General features: G+C 51.6%; 10 protein-coding genes across 13 annotated transcripts in view; 5 read left to right on the forward strand and 5 right to left on the reverse strand.

Annotated features, from left to right (window-relative positions):
* The window catches only part of H257_07029 (hypothetical protein), a gene marked incomplete at its 3' end in the record, with an annotated part of 4,309 nt that extends 3,246 nt beyond the window's left edge, over positions 1-1,063 (reverse strand). The window contains exon 1 of the mRNA XM_009832443.1: positions 8-1,063. Coding sequence (XP_009830745.1) covers positions 8-1,028 — 1,021 coding nt within the window. The 5' untranslated portion in view covers positions 1,029-1,063. The remainder of the gene's footprint in view (positions 1-7) is intronic.
* Positions 1,064-3,373: 2,310 nt separating this feature from the next.
* On the reverse strand, positions 3,374-9,083 carry H257_07030. 2 transcript variants are annotated; one of them, XM_009832444.1, is made up of 12 exons: positions 8,976-9,083; positions 8,652-8,917; positions 8,338-8,590; positions 8,186-8,273; positions 8,038-8,126; positions 7,761-7,993; positions 7,493-7,699; positions 7,288-7,383; positions 6,920-7,177; positions 3,953-6,671; positions 3,767-3,885; positions 3,374-3,708 (listed from the first exon to the last, which is right to left on the reverse strand). In XM_009832444.1, the coding sequence occupies exons 1-12, from the start codon at positions 9,063-9,065 to the stop codon at positions 3,555-3,557; spliced, it is 4,572 nt and encodes a 1,523-aa protein (XP_009830746.1). In that variant the 5' UTR covers positions 9,066-9,083; the 3' UTR covers positions 3,374-3,554. The 2 variants fall into 2 exon arrangements, with proteins under 2 accessions (XP_009830746.1, XP_009830747.1); XM_009832445.1 differs by lacking the exon at positions 8,976-9,083 and having other exon boundaries at positions 8,652-8,938.
* A 61-nt stretch (positions 9,084-9,144) lies between these two features.
* Positions 9,145-9,933, forward strand: H257_07031 (hypothetical protein). The gene is made up of 3 exons (XM_009832446.1): positions 9,145-9,548; positions 9,608-9,652; positions 9,716-9,933. The coding sequence occupies exons 1-3, from the start codon at positions 9,327-9,329 to the stop codon at positions 9,878-9,880; spliced, it is 432 nt and encodes a 143-aa protein (XP_009830748.1). The 5' UTR covers positions 9,145-9,326; the 3' UTR covers positions 9,881-9,933.
* A 36-nt stretch (positions 9,934-9,969) lies between these two features.
* Positions 9,970-12,962, reverse strand: H257_07032 (hypothetical protein; the record flags this gene model as incomplete). Its single annotated transcript, XM_009832447.1, has 6 exons — positions 9,970-11,468; positions 11,523-11,748; positions 11,813-12,398; positions 12,454-12,614; positions 12,666-12,715; positions 12,780-12,962. 6 exons carry the CDS (start codon positions 12,960-12,962, stop codon positions 11,118-11,120), a joined length of 1,557 nt encoding a protein of 518 aa, XP_009830749.1. The 3' UTR covers positions 9,970-11,117.
* H257_07033 (hypothetical protein) lies at positions 9,974-10,995 on the forward strand. Its single transcript, XM_009832448.1, has 2 exons — positions 9,974-10,697; positions 10,757-10,995. The coding sequence occupies exons 1-2, from the start codon at positions 10,018-10,020 to the stop codon at positions 10,854-10,856; spliced, it is 780 nt and encodes a 259-aa protein (XP_009830750.1). The 5' UTR covers positions 9,974-10,017; the 3' UTR covers positions 10,857-10,995.
* A 499-nt stretch (positions 12,963-13,461) lies between the features above and the next one.
* Positions 13,462-13,720, forward strand: H257_07034 (hypothetical protein; the record flags this gene model as incomplete). The annotated part of the gene is made up of 2 exons (XM_009832449.1): positions 13,462-13,557; positions 13,640-13,720. 2 exons carry the CDS (start codon positions 13,462-13,464, stop codon positions 13,718-13,720), a joined length of 177 nt encoding a protein of 58 aa, XP_009830751.1.
* Positions 13,721-14,260: 540 nt separating this feature from the next.
* Positions 14,261-15,028, reverse strand: H257_07035 (ubiquitin-40S ribosomal protein S27a). The gene is made up of 2 exons (XM_009832450.1): positions 14,992-15,028; positions 14,261-14,878 (listed from the first exon to the last, which is right to left on the reverse strand). The coding sequence occupies exon 2, from the start codon at positions 14,872-14,874 to the stop codon at positions 14,407-14,409; it is 468 nt and encodes a 155-aa protein (XP_009830752.1). The 5' UTR covers positions 14,875-14,878; positions 14,992-15,028; the 3' UTR covers positions 14,261-14,406.
* Positions 15,029-15,348: 320 nt separating this feature from the next.
* On the forward strand, positions 15,349-16,310 carry H257_07036. 2 transcript variants are annotated; one of them, XM_009832451.1, is made up of 4 exons: positions 15,349-15,566; positions 15,627-15,745; positions 15,821-15,926; positions 15,982-16,308. In XM_009832451.1, exons 1-4 carry the CDS (start codon positions 15,369-15,371, stop codon positions 16,090-16,092), a joined length of 534 nt encoding a protein of 177 aa, XP_009830753.1. In that variant the 5' UTR covers positions 15,349-15,368; the 3' UTR covers positions 16,093-16,308. The 2 variants fall into 2 exon arrangements, with proteins under 2 accessions (XP_009830753.1, XP_009830754.1); XM_009832452.1 differs by having other exon boundaries at positions 15,821-16,310.
* A 75-nt stretch (positions 16,311-16,385) lies between these two features.
* Positions 16,386-17,945, forward strand: H257_07037. 2 transcript variants are annotated; one of them, XM_009832454.1, is made up of 8 exons: positions 16,386-16,465; positions 16,582-16,775; positions 16,845-16,966; positions 17,022-17,097; positions 17,144-17,331; positions 17,481-17,594; positions 17,668-17,766; positions 17,820-17,945. In XM_009832454.1, the coding sequence occupies exons 1-7, from the start codon at positions 16,425-16,427 to the stop codon at positions 17,728-17,730; spliced, it is 798 nt and encodes a 265-aa protein (XP_009830756.1). In that variant the 5' UTR covers positions 16,386-16,424; the 3' UTR covers positions 17,731-17,766; positions 17,820-17,945. The 2 variants fall into 2 exon arrangements, with proteins under 2 accessions (XP_009830756.1, XP_009830755.1); XM_009832453.1 differs by having other exon boundaries at positions 17,668-17,945.
* Positions 17,946-18,619: 674 nt separating this feature from the next.
* Positions 18,620-19,305, reverse strand: H257_07038 (hypothetical protein). Its single transcript, XM_009832455.1, has one exon. It carries the CDS (start codon positions 19,049-19,051, stop codon positions 18,653-18,655), a length of 399 nt encoding a protein of 132 aa, XP_009830757.1. The 5' UTR covers positions 19,052-19,305; the 3' UTR covers positions 18,620-18,652.
* Positions 19,306-20,607: the final 1,302 nt, after the last annotated feature.

Genomic DNA, 20,607 nt, shown 5'->3' on the forward strand with positions numbered 1-20,607 from the left:
GTAGTACTAGGAGCAGGAGTCATTATTGTGGCAGGTGCAGGGGTGACCGTGGTTTTGGGTGCAGGGGTCACTGTTGTAATAGGTGCCGGGGTCACGGTGGTGGGAGGTGTAGGAGTGACCGTGGTGGTAGGTGCAGGGGTCGTCACGGTGGTGGTGGGCGCAGGGGTCGCAGTGGTGGTAGGTTGACAAGCCGATGCAGGGGTGCGCGTGGAATATGCAGGGGTCGCAGTGGTGGTAGATCGACAAGCCGATGCAGGGATGCGCGTGGAATATGCAGGGGTCTCAGTGGTGGTAGGTCGACTAGCCGATGCAGGAGTGCGTGTGGAATATGCAGGGGTCTCAGTGGTGGTAGGTCGACTAGCCGATGCAGGAGTGCGTGTGGAATATGCAGGGGTCTCAGTGGTGGTAGGTCGACAAGTCGGTTTGGCGCGCTTGCTATGCGAATGTTTCAACCTGCCCGCTCTGGTGGTAGGTGCAGGGTTGACCATGGTGGTAGGTGCAGGGGTGACCGTGGTCGTGGGGACTCGATAAGCCGATTTGACGCCATACACGTCCGTCGGCCCGCTATGCGAATGTTTTAACCAGCACGTTCCGCCTTCGTGGCTGGTCCACACAAACAATTGGCACCCGTCGGTGATGTCGCAGTCTTCACCACAAGACTCGGCGAACTTTTGTTTTGTGGTTGAGATGTCGTTGCCATAGTAATCCACGTTGTCGGCCAATTCCGAGTAGCGAGGAGACAAAGTCGGGGTCGGCAACGCACCCGACTTGGCTCCGTAGTACGCGGTGACCTCCGTTCCTTGGCTCTTGAACCAGCACGTCCCGCCGTGGTAGTTGGTCCACACCCACACCTTGCAGCTGTCGTGGTCAGAGCAATCGCCACAGCAGTCGGCAGCATCGGGTTGGGCTGTGGAGCCTACGTCATGACCTTTGTAGTCGACGTGATCGATCAGGTTGGTGCATTCGTCAGCATTGGTGCGGGCGGACAACAGCGCGAGTCCCAACAAGGCGGCACGCGCTGTAACCATAATACTAAGCGTCAGTTGTGCGACAACGGTGCCAATGTGAAAATGTCAAAATGGTGCGGACGTGCGACCTGGCTCCTTTACACTGTAGCCGGGCTACAGGGAGCTAGCTAGCTAGCTGGCTGGCGGCTGGGTTGAGGTAACTCACACACCAAAGCTTGCGTGAATTGCACCCAATGGCATTGGACCGTTCTTGATTGAATAGTTTCAACCAATCCAATGCGATAATTTGAACCAATGAATGAGCGTTAATGGGTACAAACTGCACTACATGCAATGTCAGACCATACAACAAGCAAGTATTTCGTGAGACATTCACGGAGTTGGTGAGGTATTGTGGCGCTCATGGCTGATCTTTGATGGGATACAGGTAATACGTACGTATACATACTAAGAAAGCTAACTGTAACCCGTTATATTACGTAGTAGTATAATATACCGTTAACGATACCGCACTGCCGCCGTCAGTACTACTAACTAGTACATCCGATGGTTCTTGATTCACAGTAGTTCACTCCAACCAATACTACTACTAGTAACATTCCATTTAGAACTCCTCAATTACTAACTAGTAGTACGTAGTAACATGATTGAAGAACGCTTACAAGGTCAATATCAATACCCAACCAACCACGATAATGGGATGGTGGTTGGCATATTCCATGAGTGTAAAATTATATGTCAAGAACCGTGGTGTGTTATTATACAGTCACTCGACATGCGCTGCACCCCCCCTACTCTGCATCGTTCGATTGCAGGGACGGCGTCGCGAAGAATGGGACATCTTGGACGCTGATGCAACTTGGCTGTAACTGGATGGAAACGGCGACAGCGGCTGTTCGTAATCTCAACCTGCCGCCAGTGGTAAAAGGGCTAACTCTACCTTTGTATGAATGTTGATGCGTGTATCAGCGACAAGCCTGCATGTTCACAACCCACCTCCTTGTTAGTGCTGACGAGTGTCCCAACAAGTACTACTAGTACACCGAGTTCGTACCGATATGCACATTGACCTTCAACGGTTGATTTGGGACGTTATTATGTACCAGGAATGATGGATTCCATTAACTGTTACTAGTACTTCTGCACGTCCCAGCCACCATTCGTAAGATCGTTCTGTGCCCGAGTGTGTGTCAAAGATATCAAACAATGGCATGAGGTATGTACATTTGCATCTAGTCCATCCTAGCGGGGTCACGCGACCAACTCACTCTCTGGGTCTGTACCTACTGTACTGTACCCTTCCGTATCTTTGCCAAAACCTCTGCACGCTTGCCTCGTCCAACTACCGGTACACTGTACATCAACTAACGATTGTGATCTCACCACCACACCCTATACAATGACCATTCGTTGGTGTTATGGATGCGTCGACTCCGGCTCCACGCTTGGCAATCAAACGTGCCCCCATGCCACCTTTGCGCCAATCCCGACACTCGGCGGGTTGAGCGTCCAGGATACGGCATATGTGCAAGGGTTGACGGCTTCTCGCTCGCCTTAAGGGCGGGCAAATTGCCTAGCTCATGGCGGATGCAGTTGCTACGTGAGTGGGGGAGACAAAAGTCGGCTGCCTGCGCGATTTCATGCGTCGCAACAACTTGACCAGAAAAGATATTTCATTTATGCATGCAATGGGGAAATGCGTTGTCAACGGGCGATACTGCTATCGGGGGATGTCGTTGTGGCACCCTAGTGCGATCGCTAGTACTTGGGGTCGATTTGTCGGGACCAGTTCTACGTACGCATGTTGTATGAACACCCACGGCATCATGAACGTGTATATAGCAGGATGCCGAGTGGGATGAAGGAACTACACGCACCTTGTAGTTGGGGTCGAACTTGAATTGGTTGTCATCCAAGAAGAGGAGATCGGTGATCAAGATCATGGTCAAGAAGATCACAACGGTCGCCTATAGTGACGTCAGCAGGTGCTATAGGCGAAGGTTTCCCTCAACAGCACGTCCTCCGATCAGCGGACCAGTGCGAGCGAGCAAGCGACATGGAAAGGCGAGAAACGTACCCATGGGATCCATGCCGAGTCGGCCGCGATGGCGACGACGATGAAGAAGAGGATCAATGCCACCTGGAGTCTCTGTCGTGTGTTGTAGACCATCGTGCCAGCAGGGGGTGACTTGGCGGCGGTTGATATGGAGCGAAGGGAATATGCGGAAACGCCTTCGGTTTAAAACATTGTTCTAAACACCAAGGATCCAATACAAAAAATACAATAAAACAACATACAAACTCGTTTGTTTTGATCCAAATATTTGCATCAAATCAAGAAATTCTAGCCCAAGTTTAAGATCCTATTGCCAATTTTGAATCATTATAGACAAAACAGTATGGTTGGGTAAAAAGGATGCATGTTGCATTATAATTGGCTCAATAATCTAACATCAACCAACGTTGATTCAAGAGGCGGAAGTGTATGGGGGAACTAGTTGCCCATACTACTGTGGTATTAGTATGATCGACAGTCCTCTTCTGTCGTCCTGTTATAGGGTCAGGACTGAATTATCACGACCTTGACTACCGTTTTCCTTTTCGTTTTCCCATAAATACACGTGGAACGGAGGCAGGTACCGGGAGTAGTGGCAGCGACTGCATATTTCGTTGTTTTTGCAATGTTTTGCGTTCGAGGATGGCATTCAAGTCGCGCAACTCGTCCGCCAATTGCTTTTCCCTAGTTTATATAATAAATATATATAAATATTTCCACTGCATGAGATCCACCTACGTACCGTTGTGTAAACCCCGTAACACCATCATCATCGTCGTCCGTTGTGGATTGCTCAGGCCATGCACTCGACGACTTACACGACTTGGGCAATAATAGTACTGGCAGCTTGGTCGGGCGGTTCTACAGCCCATCAAATTTATACGGTAGGGGTGGAAATAGCAAACGCCAGCAAACAATCCAACGGTACCTCCTCCTCCTTCTTCATCAACCCCCTTGGCAACCACTTGTTTGTGCTTGTAATTTTGTGGCGTGGCCCACATCGTTCCATGTCCAGCACTTCTCGAATCCCGAGCCGATGCTGTACGTCGTATAGTTGGGACGACCTCCTCTTTTTCTGGGCTAAAAATGCTCGCACCACCGCCTGAATGCGCCGCGCGGCGGCGGTGGCCTGTTGCTGCCGTCGTTGGGTCGGCTGCTTTTTTCGGGTAACGTTAATGCGCTCCAAGCGCAAGCGAGGCAGAGCCCAACGGGTGGCGGCCAGAGATTTCGTCTCCACCATCCATTCCGGACTCAGCTGCAGCGCCTCCAGGAGAGGCACCATAGGCAGCTTTCTCACCGTCTGATTATCCTCGTGGATAATTACTCGTGGACTGGTCTGGCGTTGTTCACGGGACTGGTAGGATGCGATCGCTTCCGCCTGGCTTCCTTTGTGCGCCGATGCTTGTCCGGTGGAGCAGTCGCTGTCTGGTTTGTTAATGGCTAGTGGTGGTGATGTATCGTAGCTGTCCAAATGCGGGATGGGCTCGACTAGTGGGGATAGCGCACTATTTGTACTGGCTGCACAGTCCTTTGCCATTGGTTGTTCAGTCGCTGGGAACTCCCTCGTCATTGTAGCATTTCCATCCAACTCGTGAGTACTTGTCTTGCATTCCGTAGCTTCTTGTCCTTCCAGTGATTTCATTGTTACTGCGTCCTTGTACATGGAACCACCACCACCTTGATTCTCGTTGTCCACTGCGACTTGCAAGTTTACGTGGTCGATCGCGTGGATATTCGCAACTTGTTGGATGAAACTCTCGGTTGGGGTCGACGTGTCTGGACTCGAAATGATGGCGCGTGCTGTGGCCAATGGAGTCCCTTCACCAAGGGTGGGCGATGGATCGGAGCTGCTGCCATGTTGGGGGTTCAAGCGGGCGTCTGAGTTGTCGGTTGCTCGTGGTGGCATGTCCTCGGTCGCCCATGATGTGGCGTCGACGTGTGGTTCGAGTATATCTCCAACGTGGATCCTTTGATCGCTTGGATCCCCAGGACATTTCTCCTTCGTGAAGTTGGTGGCCAGTGTGGTAGGCGGGAGTTCTAGTGCAACGCCCGACGCCAACTGGTCTGGGGGCTCGTCCTCGCTGTCTTTTGTTTCTGTCGTGAGTAGATCCGATGACTCTAGGTTTTCCACTGGAAATTCCATCACCGCCTCCACAGGACCCGTCGCAGCCAATCCCACTTCGGGGGCCATCACGTTGTCCGACACTTGTGAGGACTCCGTGCTGCTACTGTCGAATTGTCTAGGGAATTCTGGCTCGAGTACCATGTCTGATGGAGTAGAGAAGGTTGGGCCGAGTAGTGGCGGGAACGTCACCTCTGTATCCCGTGCTGTTGTCGTTTCACTCGGCAAAGTGGACGGCGACGATGGCTCGGTCGTTCCACCAGCCAAGGACGGTTCCTCTTGTATGTCTTGGTTGTCTAGCATAGTACTTCTTGCACTGGTTTGAGTGGCTGCTGCCACCAACAGCGTCGTGTTGTCAGTTTGTAGTTGTTCATCCACCATTACAACCCCCTTGATCTCGTCGGTCTGACTAACTCCGTCAGCCACACAATGTGACAATGTTTCCGTCTCAACGTCGTGGAGCGCGTCACTGCAAGTGACATCCGTTTGCGTATCACTGTCCGTCCATTCTTTCATCGATGCCAACGACGCATCGGACTGTGATGATAAACGTTGGTCTTCACATCTTGTGGCTTTAAGATTGTGTGGCAGGGGAGTTGACAGGTCAGGGGGCCAGTCGTCCATGTACGTCGAGTACGGAGCCTCGTCCACCACCGTCGACAATGAACGTTGGGACGGGTTGTTGGTGTCGACACATTCCACTGGAGTATCGTCGTTTAAGAGCTCCCAGTAGTCCATGTCCACCGTCACGGGTACATCCACCACAGGGACAGCCGACTCGCCTCGCTCCAGCCGTTGGCTTGTAATCGTACCCAGCGCAACGAAACCAGGGACAATGCCATCGTTATACCCAGCCAACGGGGGAGTCGACTGTGCCAAGGCGGCCGTGTCCACTTGACAGGTTTGGGCTTGATCGACGAGCTGTGGCCCCATGGATGGTGTCGGAGCAGCAGCCGGACTGTCCAGTACCTCCTCGTTCGCGCTTGTCAACTCTGGCGTTGTGCTATTGTCCTCTGTCGTAGTGACGATGTCATGACTGGGTGCAAGACCTGATGGTAGTGGCTCAGCCTCAACCGTGATGGACAACAGGCCGTTGGCATCGTCGATCAAGACAACATCCTCTTCCGTTGCGTCCAGTGGATCGAACTGGGTTTCATCGGGCGGTCGACGACTTGTCTCAGGCAGGTCCTGCTGCTGCGTTGGTGCATTCTCGTTCTGCGGTTGCGAGGCCGCATGGTAGTCTTGCCCAGTAATAGTAGTTATACTGTCCTCGTTGTCCGTGGAAGCCTCGGAAGTCCTCTCGATGGTGTCGAGTAGCGTCCAAAACGAGAACTCGAGGTGGGCTACAGATGAAATTTTTTCGGCAGTCGATAGAGTGCCAAATACGACGATTGGCTCGACTTTGGCCACTGCTCGCAACACTGGCGGCGACTGAAGAACCGAAACCCGCTGAGACGTTGAGTCCAGAGCATCCCCACGCTTGGAAACCATCTCCGCCATGTCTACCGCTGGTGGCTCGTGATGCCTAGTCAGTCATATGACCAGTGCACGTTTAGCTGTATCATCTTCGAGTGCATGCATATATATAGTCAAATACTGCTTGAGGATAATCATTGGGAATCATCATATTTGGCCCCTACAGCACGTCAACCAAACTAGTAGCCCCCCCTGTAATTAAAACTGAAAGGTCGTCTAGCTTAGCTCTTTGCTCTGCAACTTCGCCCCGCCAAGTCGTTTCAACCAGCATTCCACATATCATGTTCACGAATGTACCTGTGAAAGTGCCGAAATCGCCCAATGTTCTTGACAAACGACAGTTCCAGGTCCCGGCCCAAGCTCGCCAAGACCGATGCAAGTGTTTGGTCCACGAATGACTCGCTGAATTCGACGGTGCCGGGCCCCACGACCTGGGCCATCACGACGTCCAGCGAAGCGTCCAGCACTGCGTCAGCCATCGCCGCTTCCACTCGTGCAGTGGCCTCCATAATCATGCGATGGACCCGCCGCGGCCGCGTGACTTTGCGACAGGTCCTATACACATGCCAATATGGTGTCAATACCCATTTTTTGCTAGGCATGGTGCGGTGTGAACGGTTTAGAAATCGCCATGATAGATAAAGGTTTATGACAATGTAACCAACCAGCGCAATCTTGAGTGGGTTTGCAGGACTAGAGGCTGGGACACGATGTGCATGGGGTGGTCGCAGTACACGCGCTGCGTTGGAATGTGGCGGTAGCTACGACCATATTGATTTAAGATGAATCCAAGCTACGTGAGTCCCATATTGGGAGCATTATGTAGGTAAACACAGTGAGAACGCCCTGGCAGTTTGACATAGTCTGTACCAAGTAATGGACGGAGTCTTGTGATGTTCCCATAGTTCGCTGCTTTCAGCCCACAACGTTGCTAACTTGTCCACTCGCAACGGAAGGCGCGACTGCACATACGATTCAATGGATGTGAGCCCCCCAGGTTCGTCCCATACAGTCCACGGCACTTGCCAGCATCGTGTAGACTTGTTTAGTGACGACGCAACGAGGTTATGGGAATGTCTAAGTACTTTTAGTGATCGCATATAAAAAATGGGTGGCTAAGAGTTGACGTGTGGAGTACCGAAGGAACTGAAAGGTCGTGGGTCGTACGAGCGACGCCTTGGAACTTGCATGGAGCCAGTGAGTTTGGACGGCTTGGAGTGCGGACGGCAGAAACTGGCGGTTGATACCCAAAAGGACATCGCCCACGGTCACGTGGGGGTGCATTGAGCTGTGGACAACTACAATCCCTCGCGATACGGACTTGGACAACAGCGACACGGCAGGAAGTCCCCCTCGAGGCTGCCACCGCACCTGTCGACTAGCTTGAGATACGGACATACATGAATGACTCATACCTCAAACGACCACGGGGCCGGGGCCACCACGCGAATGTCGTACAGCATGTGACGGGCGTTCTCTCGAAGGTTGAAATGGGAAGGCAACTCTGATGCGACTTTTATTCCAAAGCAAGACGAAGAAGTAGGAGGAGGACCGACGACGTACGGGGAAGGTGCAGCTCGCGCTCCAACGCTTCGCCAAACACGATATCGCACAGGTGGTGCCACAGTCGGTCCATTGTTGCATTCACCACCTGAAACGGGTAAGCCATTTGTTGTCTCATAGTGTCATTGTGGCGACGGAGAATTGTAAAGGACCTGGTCGATCAGGTGCTGCGAAGTTCCAAGGGCTTGGGTTTCCATGCACGCCAAGAACGCTTGAATGGACGGTACGGCAGCCACTACCTTTTCGGGAAACCACGACCGCAGGTCCTCCAGCATGGGGGCTGCAAACAGCTGACCGCGGTCACTGCAGTACCACGTTGTTTCTTGCCACGCTCTCTGCTCCAGGGATTGGCCGGGCGGCGACCTCGTCGAACTCAATGCTGCGCTCGCGTCGGCGTAATCGTGCCTACGTCATACATGTATCACGGATTGTTCAGTCTGTATACATAAATGGCGTGCGTAGGTACCGTGCAAAGAGGAGAATGCTGGGATGGGCGTCGGAGGCCGTCGTTGTAGCGTCGTCTAGGGCGGTCCACACGACGGACGAAGTGGGGGATGCGGTCAGTTCTACCCCATTGATGGCTACGAGGATATTGCCGCGCCGCACAGCATTCAACCCTACAAATGGTCCGTCCATTGGACAAGACGATACTTTGGCCACGACGATCGAGCCAACGTCCGTAGATGTTGCGGCCAACGGACGCATCGTTCCATCCGAAATGACCATCGCAAACTACAGTGCCGGTAGAGGAAGCTAGCCAACATTGTCACGTTAAAGCGACGATACCAACCTCCAGGTTCCAGAACGCTGCCGCCGTGGAAACCCTGGCCCATCCCTCAGTCAAACGTACGGGATACAGCGCGTGCGGGTCGACCACCATCGCAGCAAGGCGACGACGTGAAACCGTCGACGGTTTCACTTATTCGTGCTCGCTTAATTATTGATGCGAATTGGCAAAGAGGTGCCATACCTCAGCGTGTTTTGGGGTATTGTAGCGAATGATGCCGTTGTATAGCAGGAGGATTGAAGGGGCTTCAAGTGATTTATGTATTATTTCAAGGGTGCTGGGGAATAAAGTGGGTAACGTTATTATGACACGAAGGCGAATGGGGTGACACGACAAGCAGTTACACTTGCGCGAATGGTTACGCTCAAGGTGGTAGCACGGCGCCGCGCCAAACAAGAGCAGCTGCGACCTGCCCTAGATCAGCGGCAAGCAGAACCAGCGAGCCCTTTGGGGCAAATGCACGCCCAAGCTCTAGCCATGCATGATCAAAAGCACCAGCCCTTGCACAACCTTCAACGAAGCGATGACGATGACGAGTGCATCACGTCCTCTGGGCATGTGCTGTTGGAAATGCAGGCAAGTAACACGCATCGATATCACATTGTACATCTTCTGTGAATCGCTCCCTTACGTAGACGGATGAATCCATTATCGCTATGAACCAGCGACTTATCCGAGAGGTATGTACCACATAGGACAGGCTCTTCTAGTCATATGAAAAAAACTACCTCGTGATTCTATAGCGCAATGCTCTGATGCAGGAAAAGGAAGTGTGGCAATCGCAGCTTCAAAACCAACATATAAATCTCCAGGAAGTGTTGCATGCCACACGTTTGTTAAAGCTCAAGATCCAACACTACCAAGCCCCTGTAGTCGACACCCTCGTGCCATCGCCCACATCGAGTTAATTCAACGTTATATATAAATAACATTCTGAATGGCGCTAAAAATAGCCTACACCACCATTCGTACTGGTTCCAGTGCACTTGTGCTTATCGTTGTGGTTCCAGTGCTTTCAGTGCACTTGTTCGTATCGCCTCTTGACATGCACATCCTAAAGAAGTCCTTGACCAAGAGGGAGAGTGCGGTCGCCTCGACGGATAGCACCTCCCTACCGCCGCCACCGCCCAACAAGGGGTCCTCGGCAAAGTCCGAAGCTCTCACCGGAAATGCTGCCTCCAATGGGGAAGCGTCCCCCGGGACTCAAATCCGCCACGGCTCGGTGGTGCTGGACACGCGTATGTCGGACAACATCTTCGACCACATCCTCGGACGGGGCCGGGCCATCGACATGATGGACTCGTCCGACGACAAGAAATCCACGACGACGCCAAGCCACGCCAGTGCTCGGTTTAGCACCATGGATTCCAACGTCGAGTACTGGGACAAGGACGGCATCCACCGCCGGTCGAGCACGATCACACGACGTATGAACTTACGGGGGATGAGCATCCCCCATGCTGTCGACCCACTGACCTTCGTGGATACCGCCGCCGCCGACGATGATCCGGCCGGAGAAGCAACTCCTTCCCGACCCCCGTCTCCGTCCCGCCAAGACATTGACGGCGTGTCCAAAGCCCAGTTGGCCTCGAAACAAACCCATATCCAGGCTGTGGACGCCGCCCTTCAGCGGTCGCTCGCCCAGGCGTACAAGCCCCCGCCATTGTCCAAACTAGCGCTCGCGGGTTCCCAGCATACTGCCAACGCCCCGTCCAAACTTCTGCAGTATGTACTATGAATCATCTACTTGTTTCTATTTCATATATGGGGGGACGTTTTCCTAGATATGTGGACGCGGACGGGAACGTTCGTCGCATGCGGCGAGGCGGTCACGACACGCCGCGGAGTGAGCCCCCGCCGACTCCCCCCACCCCTGCCTCATAACTAGTATTATTACTACTAGTAGTATGAGATATATCCCAACAGAAGCAACATATATTGCAAAACAATGAACGTCGAAGTAGTACTAAGTAGTATTCAACTCTAACGAATGGAATTCCCGTCGGGAACATCGATACGTCCAGAGATCTGTCTTTCTACGGCGCAAAATTCCATTGGTGTGTAATTTCTTGCATACGTCGCGCCAGTCCATTCATTCATGGCCCTACTACTTGAAAATAGATTTGTTGTCTTCTTCGTGGATGGTTAAATCTGCATTTGGTTGCGCTCGTGGGCGTTTTTCGCCGTGCGCTCCATCACAACTCGGATGTTGCTCATGGACGTTTGCAGGACCGACCATTCCTTCAAGCTGAGCGCCTTTTCCCCCGTTAAATAGTTGGCTTCGCGGTACACGACTTTGGCGGGGGTGTCGGCGTTGGTTTGGTCGGATTTAAGCTCTTGGGTTTCGTGGTCAGACGAGTCGTCGCCGCTGCTGACCAAGTCGTCGGGGTCCAGGGGTGGCAAGGCATACGGATCGCTGGACGAGGTCGTGAGGTGTTTGCGGGGGGTCGTTGTCGACACTAATGGCAGGGGGGGGTGGAATGGCTTTTCAAATGTCTAGTCAACATCCCTAGTGATTAGTAGGGAACACGGAGGAGTTGTGAACAGTACCGGATCCCACGTCACGTCTTGGACGATTTGTTCGCAGAATCGACAGATCGGCACCTCGTCGTAGCACTTTGGGGGGCGGTATTTGGCGCTCTCCCGGTCCAGGGGAACATGCCCCCACCGCACATATAGCTCCATGATGCATCGAAAGCTCACTTTTGCAGGTAAGTTGATTGACAAGTGGGAAAGGTGGCATAATCCGCAGTCTCGTCGTTTGGTGTTGCCATACCTATAGGAATACCCAATCAGATATACCAAGGGCGACGGTTCCAGCTGCCAACGTTATTATGTACCGCTCCTTTTCTAACGCGCGAATGTAGGGCGTTGACGTGCCGGGAACGGCAGTGCCGTCCAGGTTCGTACTGCCCACAGGAGATGCAAATGGATGGCCAGGAAGGGCCGCCGGCAGTACTTTGGCCATAATTTTAACCTGTTTGTCCTGAAACTGCGCCTCGAACCGCATCTCTCGCATCCCCCGCTCGACGGATTTGATGGTTGTGGCCGTTCGTTTCCAGTCGGCTTGGTCGAATTTCAGCTTGGGTAGGGGGCCGACGTCGTCTTTGCTGGCGGTCGACGACGAGGTCATGGGGGGCATGTCCATCGTCGCTCGAGCATTGGCACGTTGTTGCTGGAGGAGTTGTTTGTCTTTGGTTTGTTGCTTGGTCTGTTTCCGACGAAGAACGGGGGACGTCGCTGTTGTTAGTGGTTCTTGGTTGTTGTGGGGCAATAAGTGGGGTTCGGGTGGTGGCGATGTGATGATGCTACCGGACGACGACGGAGACGGTTGTTGGCTTGGTCGTTTTTTCAACGGACTTTGCGCCGAGTGGAACGCATCCATGAGGGAAAACGTGGCTTTCTTGGGAAATAACGTCATCGAGCCTACAACAACGCTCCCATGACACACCAGTGTTGACAGAGAAGGATCGACTCGTACGTTTCCGAGCCGGAGACGCCGACACGAGCACACTAATTGCCGATTGACCGGTGGTTTTGAGGTCGTATGTGTCGTGAAAATGCAATAAAAACTCCACCATGCACTCAGCCACGCTCCACTCTGCGTGGTCCCCGCGTATGGATGCCAGGAACGGCCGAAACCTGCACGAGAGCATCAATCGCATGTCCACATATAACGGTTTTGGCCCGTACCTGTCGTACATGGTCATCCATGTATCCGCGGACGGATGTGGCCGCTTCATCTAGTGTATAATGTATTCATGAGGTAAATGGAAGGGCGAAACGAGATTGTAAAGATGAATGTACGTGGTCCAAGTCCACTTTGAAAGCGTGCATGCAATGCACAAACTGGTGCTGCTTGAGAAAGTCCTCGACCACGAGCAACGTAAAGTCATACAGGAGACCAACACCAGAAGGGGGGGATTCGGGGGGAGGGTGGACCGAAGGGGGGGCGGCTAGCGAGTCGTCCCATTGCAGCGTCGTCGGCATCCTTGGCTCCACTTATGTACGGCGTTTCAAAGTGAAACGCTTGGCCGTTTCAAATTCACCCAAGTACTGAACCCTGGTCGAACAACCCCAGAAATTCTGATGCGACTTGGTAGATATAATAATAATCATGACCGAGATTGCCACGCTTCACTACGTGATGCACAAGAACGTCAAGAGACCTGGCCCTGGGCCGTCCCATGAGCATGGACGGACGCCTTTGCCAAGTAATTCGGCGGGCAGTTTGCAGTCAAAGGGCCCCCGACGTTTCACGAGCTATTCCCTCCTCGCGCCACGCGTCGACTGCACGTCGCCGGCAAGTTGTATTGACGAACCAACGACCGCGTCGAGTATCCGTAGTTCGCCATTCGATTGGAACGATTCTAAACAATTTTCCCCGGACTTTTGTGGTGAACATTTTTACTGTTAACGTTAGTCGACGTTGTGCTTGTGGTATAATGGTGTCTCGTTGTATGAGTATCGATCGCCCTTTGTGGTCGACATGTTGTACCGACTGGTGGAAAACAGAGAGCTGGGGAAAGCTTGGGACAACCCCCTCATGAAGCGACCGCTGACAGACGCAGAACTCAAAGCAGCTGTGACAGACTTCTTACTCAGGCGACTCATGTTGTCGGACGCATCAAACATCATCATCCAAACGGCAATGATATGTGGACAAGTCGTTTGGGGACGAGTACGACACAATCGTACGCGACCCCCCAACGGTTCGTTTGGAGACTCTCATGCAAGCCATCGAATGAAAGGGCACCCCCGTTTGGTCGCCCAAACCAAACGAGTTGCTGGTTGCACCCCCATTATTGCTAGCATCGAGACAGCTACATCCCCCTATGTGGAAGAGATATAGGTGCAGCGGCAGTCGGGCGTAGTAGCAGCACGAGTGCTCAAGGCTGGTGGTAATAGTCCCCAAAGCAAGATGTGAAAGCACGGCCGAAAGGGGGAGGAGGCAAACCAAATAAGTCTGCTGCACCAAACCCCACCCCTTAACAACTGCCGAGCTGTCCAAGCTAATACCGGTAATGCCAATTTCGACCTCCCAGTCAAAACCGTACAAGGTACAGTCCAGAAGACCAGTGGCGGACTTGAAGTAATTTTGCCCATGCGAATTGATTACGACTCGGACACTTTTATACATACAACGTATCTACAGTAAGTAGCACACTCGACTACAATACTATGTACCTAGGTGAGTAGGTAGTAGTACTTCTAACACTCAGCGAACCATCCTTGCAACGGTTAGTCGTGAGGGAACGCGTATACCACACTGTTTGAACTGAAGACAATGGAAGAATGTTTTCTACTTTCAGAGAGTCCTGTTATGTGAAGTTACTCGATCGAACGACAGACAGTTGGCTGCAAGAGCCAGCCAGCGGCGGCGTCCATGTGGCATCGTCCACACACACACACATGGGGGTGGTGTTAGTCACGCTTAGTTGCCTTCGGATTGGAACTTGTACGTGACGTGGCACTTGCCGCAGTAGTGGCGATCGAAATGGGTGGCCATGAACACGCCGGCGCCGCACTCAGGGGCCGGGCACTCCTTTTTCAGGCGCTTGATCTTGCCGTTGTCGTCCACCTTGTAGAACTTGAGCACTGCGAGTTTGACCTTCTTGTGCTTGTGCTTGATCTTTTTGGGCTTGGTGTAGTTCTTCTTTTTGCGCTTCTTGCCCCCACCACGCAGGCGGAGCACGAGGTGCAACGTCGATTCCTTTTGGATGTTGTAGTCACTCAACGTGCGGCCGTCTTCCAATTGCTTGCCGGCAAAGATGAGGCGTTGCTGGTCCGGGGGAATCCCTTCCTTGTCCTGGATCTTTTGCTTCACGTTGTCGATCGAGTCGGATGGTTCCACATCCAACGTGATGGTTTTCCCCGTCAACGTCTTGACGAAGATTTGCATGGTCCTAAACGCAGACACGAATCGTGTGTGTCAGGTGCAAGTTCACATAACTACGGAGCGCATCATGCCAAAGCACAACGCAGTCCGATCCTCATTACACAAACAAGCACTACGCACCTCGCTGAAAGTAGTCAAGTGCGAGGCAACAATAACCTGCCAGCCAAACAAACATGCATCTGGCTGGTGGCCAACCACTGGAAACGCACCAATCACAAGCTACATGTTGGAAATTCAACCAATCATGGCGGCATAAACTTTATACTGTGAAATTGGATATTATTTGTTTGGGTGGTGGCATCATCCATTATGGAAGGGAGTGTTGTCTTACAGTTAGTTCATTATTGCAGACTTTCGACAATATAATGTTTTTTTACGTGTTTTGAAATACTTGCAAAAGTCATGGGGTAAATTCGTCAAAATAGTGAAATATATTGCGATTTTGTTTGGAAATTCAAACAACGACTCGTGATTGGAGGAAATACAATTTGGCCAAGATGGGCCGCGTCAACCCGATGGAAAGTGCCGCCGCTGCCGCCGGCGAAAGCGAGGCCAAGCGGACTCAAATCATGCGTGCGATTCTTCAGAAGGCGTTAGATGCATCGGTCCACAAAGCAAGTCTCATCGACATGTCGTCCCCTGAGCTCGAGTCCAACGGACTCCAGGTGATACTTGGAATTCGACAGCGGATCGAGGTACGCACCCTCCCTCTTGGCAGTCATGGTTGCGTTGTACATGATCGATGGATATGCTAGGCTCAATTCGACGTACTTTGTACAAAGCACGACTTGAACGCCAAGTTCCTCGAACTTGAAAGACTATTGGAATGGCATGAAAAGTCTCAACTCGGTCAAGTAGTTGGACTCACTGCACCGTGCGACTCATCTCTCGTCTACCAACGACGTATATTCCACAAGATGTATTGACGAGCATATGCATGTTGACATAGGTTGGAGATTTCGGCTCCGTTGACGACACCCCAACAACTCTTGCACAAGGAACGTATGCGGCTGATGCTGCAAGAAAAGGCGCGGTTGCAGCAGCAATTGCAACAAGTATGTAAACTCAGCGTAAGACATGTGTAAAATAGTTCTTATTTGTGGTGCATAGGTACACGATACCAATGCGATACTCGAAGCGTCGGTGCATGACATCCACGCGAAAAGCACGACCATGCTCGCAGACATCGAGGAGCGCTTGAATGCCTTAAGCTCAATATGAATAGCATGCACGTCCATCCTTTCTCATTAATGTAGTGATGTTGAATATGTGGGTGTCGTACGTACCATCATCACATGGCGAGCCCACGAAGTCTGTCGCGTGCGATTGCATGCGCAGGATCAAGGGGCGCGGAACGGCATGCCGCGGTGCACACACATATCACTCAATTGACTCTCCCCCGCAAAGCATACCCCCATCATGATCATGATCGAGCTTGGGCAAATTTGAAAATGAAATGTTCGAGAAACGTGGTGTAATGGTGTATCCGGACAAGATCGATGCTTCCGGATACGACAGGCGCGCTCGCCGCCACAGTATTCATCTCGACCGAAATGAGCAGCACCACCAAGACCAAGGCCGAAGCGAAGAAGAAGTATGTGTCCAACTGGAATGAATGAGCGAAGCCGATGGAGGCTGCACTCGCATTATGAAAACTTGCGGAAGATGGCGCTATATGGACATGACACTGACGTAGTGATGACGTTGTAGCGAAGGCAACGAGTTCTTCAAGAAGGGCAAGTTCGCGGAAGCCATCGAAAAGTACTCGGACGCGATTACGTTGGACCCTACCAACCACGTGTACTACTCCAACCGAAGCGCGGCGTTCCTCGGCCAACTTCACTACCAAGACGCGGCGGACGATGGCGAAAAGTGTGTCACGTTGAACCCTCAATTCGTCAAAGGTACACACACACACACACGCAAAGCCATTTCCATGCATTGGCGTACATAGCTGATGGAATTCGTGGTAGGATACCATCGTTATGCGTTGGGGTTGAAGGGCATCAAGCAGTATGCGAAAGCTCTCGAAGTGTTGAAGGCCGGCCAAAAGGTCGACTTTGACAACAAGGACTTGAACCGCCTCATCAACGAGGTACTAGTGTGCCCTTCTTCATGCAGCCTTGGACGATCGCCTGACGATCGTTTAGATCGAACCGTTGCTGGCCAAGGTGGAGCACGCTCGTCGCTCGGGGTTAAACCCGTCGGAGCAGCTCAAGGAGCAAGGTACACACACCCTCAGCGATACTGTTATCATCATGGTGATTGATAGGAAACGACTTGTTCAAGGCCGCGTCGTTCGAAAAGGCCATCGAAGTGTACGGGGAAGCGATCAACGCATGTGAAAAGGACAACTCGCCCGTGGCCATCTCGTGCTACAACAACCGCGCCGCGTGCCACCAGCAACTGAGCAACTTTTCCGCCGTCATCCGCGACTGCTCGCACGTGTTGGAGTACGACGTACGTCCCAACTAAAAAACGCATCTATATACATCATTCCATGGTAGATTGGTTGGCCACGCTACGATGAATATATATTGTTATAAGATTTTTATCGATATATTTTATTCTGCTCAATTGATGATATTTATGAATCCCATAAACGTTAGCCGGAGAACCAAAAGGCGTTGTTGCGACGCGGACTCGCGTATGAAGGCCTCGAGCGGTACCGTCTGGCGCTGCAGGACATTCGCGCTGTGCTGGCGCTGAACCCGTCAATTGACGTACGTACATATATATATATACATCGCATGATGCATATACGAGTTAACGACACATTTCTATGGTGTTTGGTAGATTGCCAACAAGGCGCAGCATCGTCTTGGCGCCGCCGTGCGTTCCCTCAAAGAAGATAAGTAAATGCTACCGTGGTGCGTTCGATCCATGTGCTTGCATGTAAGACACTCAAGAACAACCCTGGCAAGTAATTCACTTTCTCGAGATGATAGTGGTACTCGTGTAAGCATATCAACAACACACACATGTGTAAGCAATATTGTCAAATCGATTCGAGCCTTCAGCAGAATCAAATGTGTCTTGGGAGAATCGATTAAAGAACCGCCTGAGCTAATCAAATCACGCCATGTCGAATATATTCTGCCAATCCAAACGTTTGACCCTTCTGCATTATTGGGCAAAACCACATATATACTAATCGTTGTAAAGTATAGTGTTTACAAGATTAAATAGGATCAAGCGGAATGACCAATAACGTTATCGAAATTGTTGCTGTCCAATTTAAGGTGCACACGAATTAGCCAATCAATACCTAGAAAGGTAGTTTTAAACCTACCCGCCCAAAAAATATGCAAATGGGTATACAAAGACTAAGCTTAAAATGGTGCACCTTAAATTGGACCGCTTGTTTTAAGCTGTTTGTGGACAAAGTGGAGTGAATTATAACAGAAATCATATCATAACTCCCAACTGCCCCCCCCGTACGTCGTTCAATTTGACGTGGGCTCAGTAAGACGTCGGACATATCTCGGTACAGTCGCTCCCCCCCACAACAGCATGCACGACACCCATGAACAACGTGTACGAGCCGCCCACAGAACCGCTCTTATACTCGCACCACGCAACCATCGATGCCCTCCACATCATCTACCACAAGTGCCGAGTCAACCTGTCGGACGTCCAGCACCGCGGCGTTCCAAGGCTGAGTCGCCCCTGTCGGCCACGTCCGTCGTCATCATGCGCGCGGGGGTCAAAGGCATCCCTGCGACGAGCCCAGCGTCAAGGATATCTCCCACCCTGTACTACGCCAGCTCACTCAACACAGCTAAGCGACCTCTTCCCCAACTGCACGCGTCTGGCATCCTCCGAATCGGCGCCTGCAAGCTGCCAACAGCACCACCATCGACGCATCCTCCTTGAGCCACATGGTGGCCCCCCTCAACAGCCACCACGCATACATGTAAGTGCGTCCGACGTGTAGGCCATCCACTCGTCCGGCTGCCTTCGGTAGAATTGCCTTCAGCGCACTGCTCGTCCATCTAGCGGCGATCCCCCGGCCGACGATTTTGTGCGAGTGGACGTTCGAGTTTTTGCACAACGGCATCATTGACCCGTCCCCTGGTCTCTGGATCTTGGCGTTCGACGACGATTGGCTCCACCTGCTTGGATGCCACGGTGCAGCTTGCTTTCCAGCGTGCTTGTGACTGGAACCGACGTGGAGCATCCCGCTGGTCCAGCTGGCGGCATCTGACGGCTACGACTCGCCGAGCGTTGAGCTTCTGCTGCTGTATTGGTGTTCTTTCTTCGCGTACAGTTCCACGCATGAACATGGAGACTGCATTGGCATGCGACGTGTTCTTGTTGCACTGCCGCTGTACAAGGATGGGGCAACGTTGGTACTAAGCTTAACAGTAAGGACATACAGCTGAGACTAAGGAATTCTACAGCTGTATAGTACGAGCTTTTTATCGTCGAAACGCAAAAAGAAATAACTTTGATTTCTAGTATGATTGGACATTTGAGGAGTTCTTGACCATCCGAGCGGGTTATGTACTGTCACCCGCTAGGATACAGTTACAGAGAACCTCGACCCCCTAAAAAACCCGCCGTGTCAGCCCTCGCGGAGGAATGCCTTAACGTTAAACAAATCATAATCCAAACTCAATTAACCTAAAAAACACGGCCACCTCTAAGATCCGATAGGGGGATAGCTCAGTGGTAACGTTAGTGCATCGGTTCATAACTCAAAGGTCGAGGGTTCGATCCTCGGCTTCCCCAGATTATTTCCGCAAGGATTTATCCGTCCCTCCTCTGGGGAATCCGGATAACAAGGGAGTCGAGGACCGAACTTCGAAGAAGCTCGGATGAAGCACAAGGTATGAAGCGTTGAGCGAAGTTACAATTGTCGAAGCGGTTCCATAACATGTGGTTCTACAGGGTCGACAGTGTCAAGTTGTGCATTCTGCCAACCCTCTGTAAGTGCAGTTTCACATCTCAACATGAAAAATGTTCACATCAAAATGAAACGTTAAACTTACTTCAACTATAGTATAGTGACCATAAGGTGATGAATTATACTACCCTTCAGTATACAATAGTGATTCAATCATCATGTCTACCCTCCCTCACCCATCTTCCTCCTTTATCCAAATCATACACCAGAATATATATGAAACAAAGTATGTTTCAAGTTGAATGTTAGAAAATTCATGTTGATTTGAAAATCGTCGTGTTTCGAACGTGTTCATTTCACATTGACTGGAAATTCATTTCAACTTGAACGGGAAGTGGTGTAGTCTATCCGTCTCAGTCTCCTACCCATCATGGGCGCATAAAACACTCACAAAACGGACGGTGACTCTCAAGATCTGGCCTATCACAACCCACCACGTTGTACATCTATCCAATCACATCTCATCACGTCCCCGAATATAGACCAGTAGTTAAACGGGCTTTGAAATCCCACCTCTAATCTCACTTCTGGTTTTACCGGCTCTTACACAAGTGATCTGTTTCGTTGCTTGACAACCCCGGAACACCTGCGCCAGTGCTTCTTTCTTCTCTGCCATCCGTCTACTCTTTCAGTCTCTTCACTGACAGTATCGGCCCTCGCGGAGGAATGTCATAAAACAAATGATAACGTTACATGTAATCCAAACTCACAGTCAATTGATCTAAGATCCGATATGTCAAGTGGAGGGAAAAGAGGTGGATGCCAAAGGCATGTAGAAAAGGGGTCGAGGAAGGTAACCTCGGGGCCTAAACAGGGACGCTAGGCCA

This window comes from Aphanomyces astaci, assembly GCF_000520075.1.
Source record: "Aphanomyces astaci strain APO3 unplaced genomic scaffold supercont1.14, whole genome shotgun sequence".
In the NCBI taxonomy this organism is placed as follows: Eukaryota; Oomycota; class Saprolegniomycetes; order Saprolegniales; family Verrucalvaceae; genus Aphanomyces; species Aphanomyces astaci.

Excerpts from the sequence above, each read along its gene's own strand:
- H257_07030 (XM_009832444.1), bottom strand. The coding sequence starts at position 9,065 with ATGGTGGTCGACCCGCACGCGCTGTATCCCGTACGTTTGACTGAGGGA. Across the intron at positions 7,178-7,287 it reads ACCCACTCAAGATTGCGCTG|GACCTGTCGCAAAGTCACGC; the intron begins GTTGGTTACATT and ends GCATGTGTATAG. Across the intron at positions 3,709-3,766 it reads GTTACGGGGTTTACACAACG|GGAAAAGCAATTGGCGGACG; the intron begins GTACGTAGGTGG and ends TATATAAACTAG.
- H257_07031 (XM_009832446.1), top strand. The coding sequence starts at position 9,327 with ATGGTTACGCTCAAGGTGGTAGCACGGCGCCGCGCCAAACAAGAGCAG. Across the intron at positions 9,549-9,607 it reads ATGTGCTGTTGGAAATGCAG|ACGGATGAATCCATTATCGC; the intron begins GCAAGTAACACG and ends TCCCTTACGTAG. Across the intron at positions 9,653-9,715 it reads ACCAGCGACTTATCCGAGAG|CGCAATGCTCTGATGCAGGA; the intron begins GTATGTACCACA and ends GTGATTCTATAG.
- H257_07033 (XM_009832448.1), top strand. The coding sequence starts at position 10,018 with ATGCACATCCTAAAGAAGTCCTTGACCAAGAGGGAGAGTGCGGTCGCC. Across the intron at positions 10,698-10,756 it reads GCCCCGTCCAAACTTCTGCA|ATATGTGGACGCGGACGGGA; the intron begins GTATGTACTATG and ends ACGTTTTCCTAG.
- H257_07035 (XM_009832450.1), bottom strand. The coding sequence starts at position 14,874 with ATGCAAATCTTCGTCAAGACGTTGACGGGGAAAACCATCACGTTGGAT.
- H257_07036 (XM_009832451.1), top strand. The coding sequence starts at position 15,369 with ATGGGCCGCGTCAACCCGATGGAAAGTGCCGCCGCTGCCGCCGGCGAA. Across the intron at positions 15,567-15,626 it reads GAATTCGACAGCGGATCGAG|GCTCAATTCGACGTACTTTG; the intron begins GTACGCACCCTC and ends TGGATATGCTAG. Across the intron at positions 15,927-15,981 it reads TGCAGCAGCAATTGCAACAA|GTACACGATACCAATGCGAT; the intron begins GTATGTAAACTC and ends TGTGGTGCATAG.
- H257_07037 (XM_009832453.1), top strand. The coding sequence starts at position 16,425 with ATGAGCAGCACCACCAAGACCAAGGCCGAAGCGAAGAAGAA. Across the intron at positions 16,466-16,581 it reads AAGGCCGAAGCGAAGAAGAA|CGAAGGCAACGAGTTCTTCA; the intron begins GTATGTGTCCAA and ends ATGACGTTGTAG. Across the intron at positions 16,776-16,844 it reads GAACCCTCAATTCGTCAAAG|GATACCATCGTTATGCGTTG; the intron begins GTACACACACAC and ends AATTCGTGGTAG.
- H257_07038 (XM_009832455.1), bottom strand. The coding sequence starts at position 19,051 with ATGCTCCACGTCGGTTCCAGTCACAAGCACGCTGGAAAGCAAGCTGCA.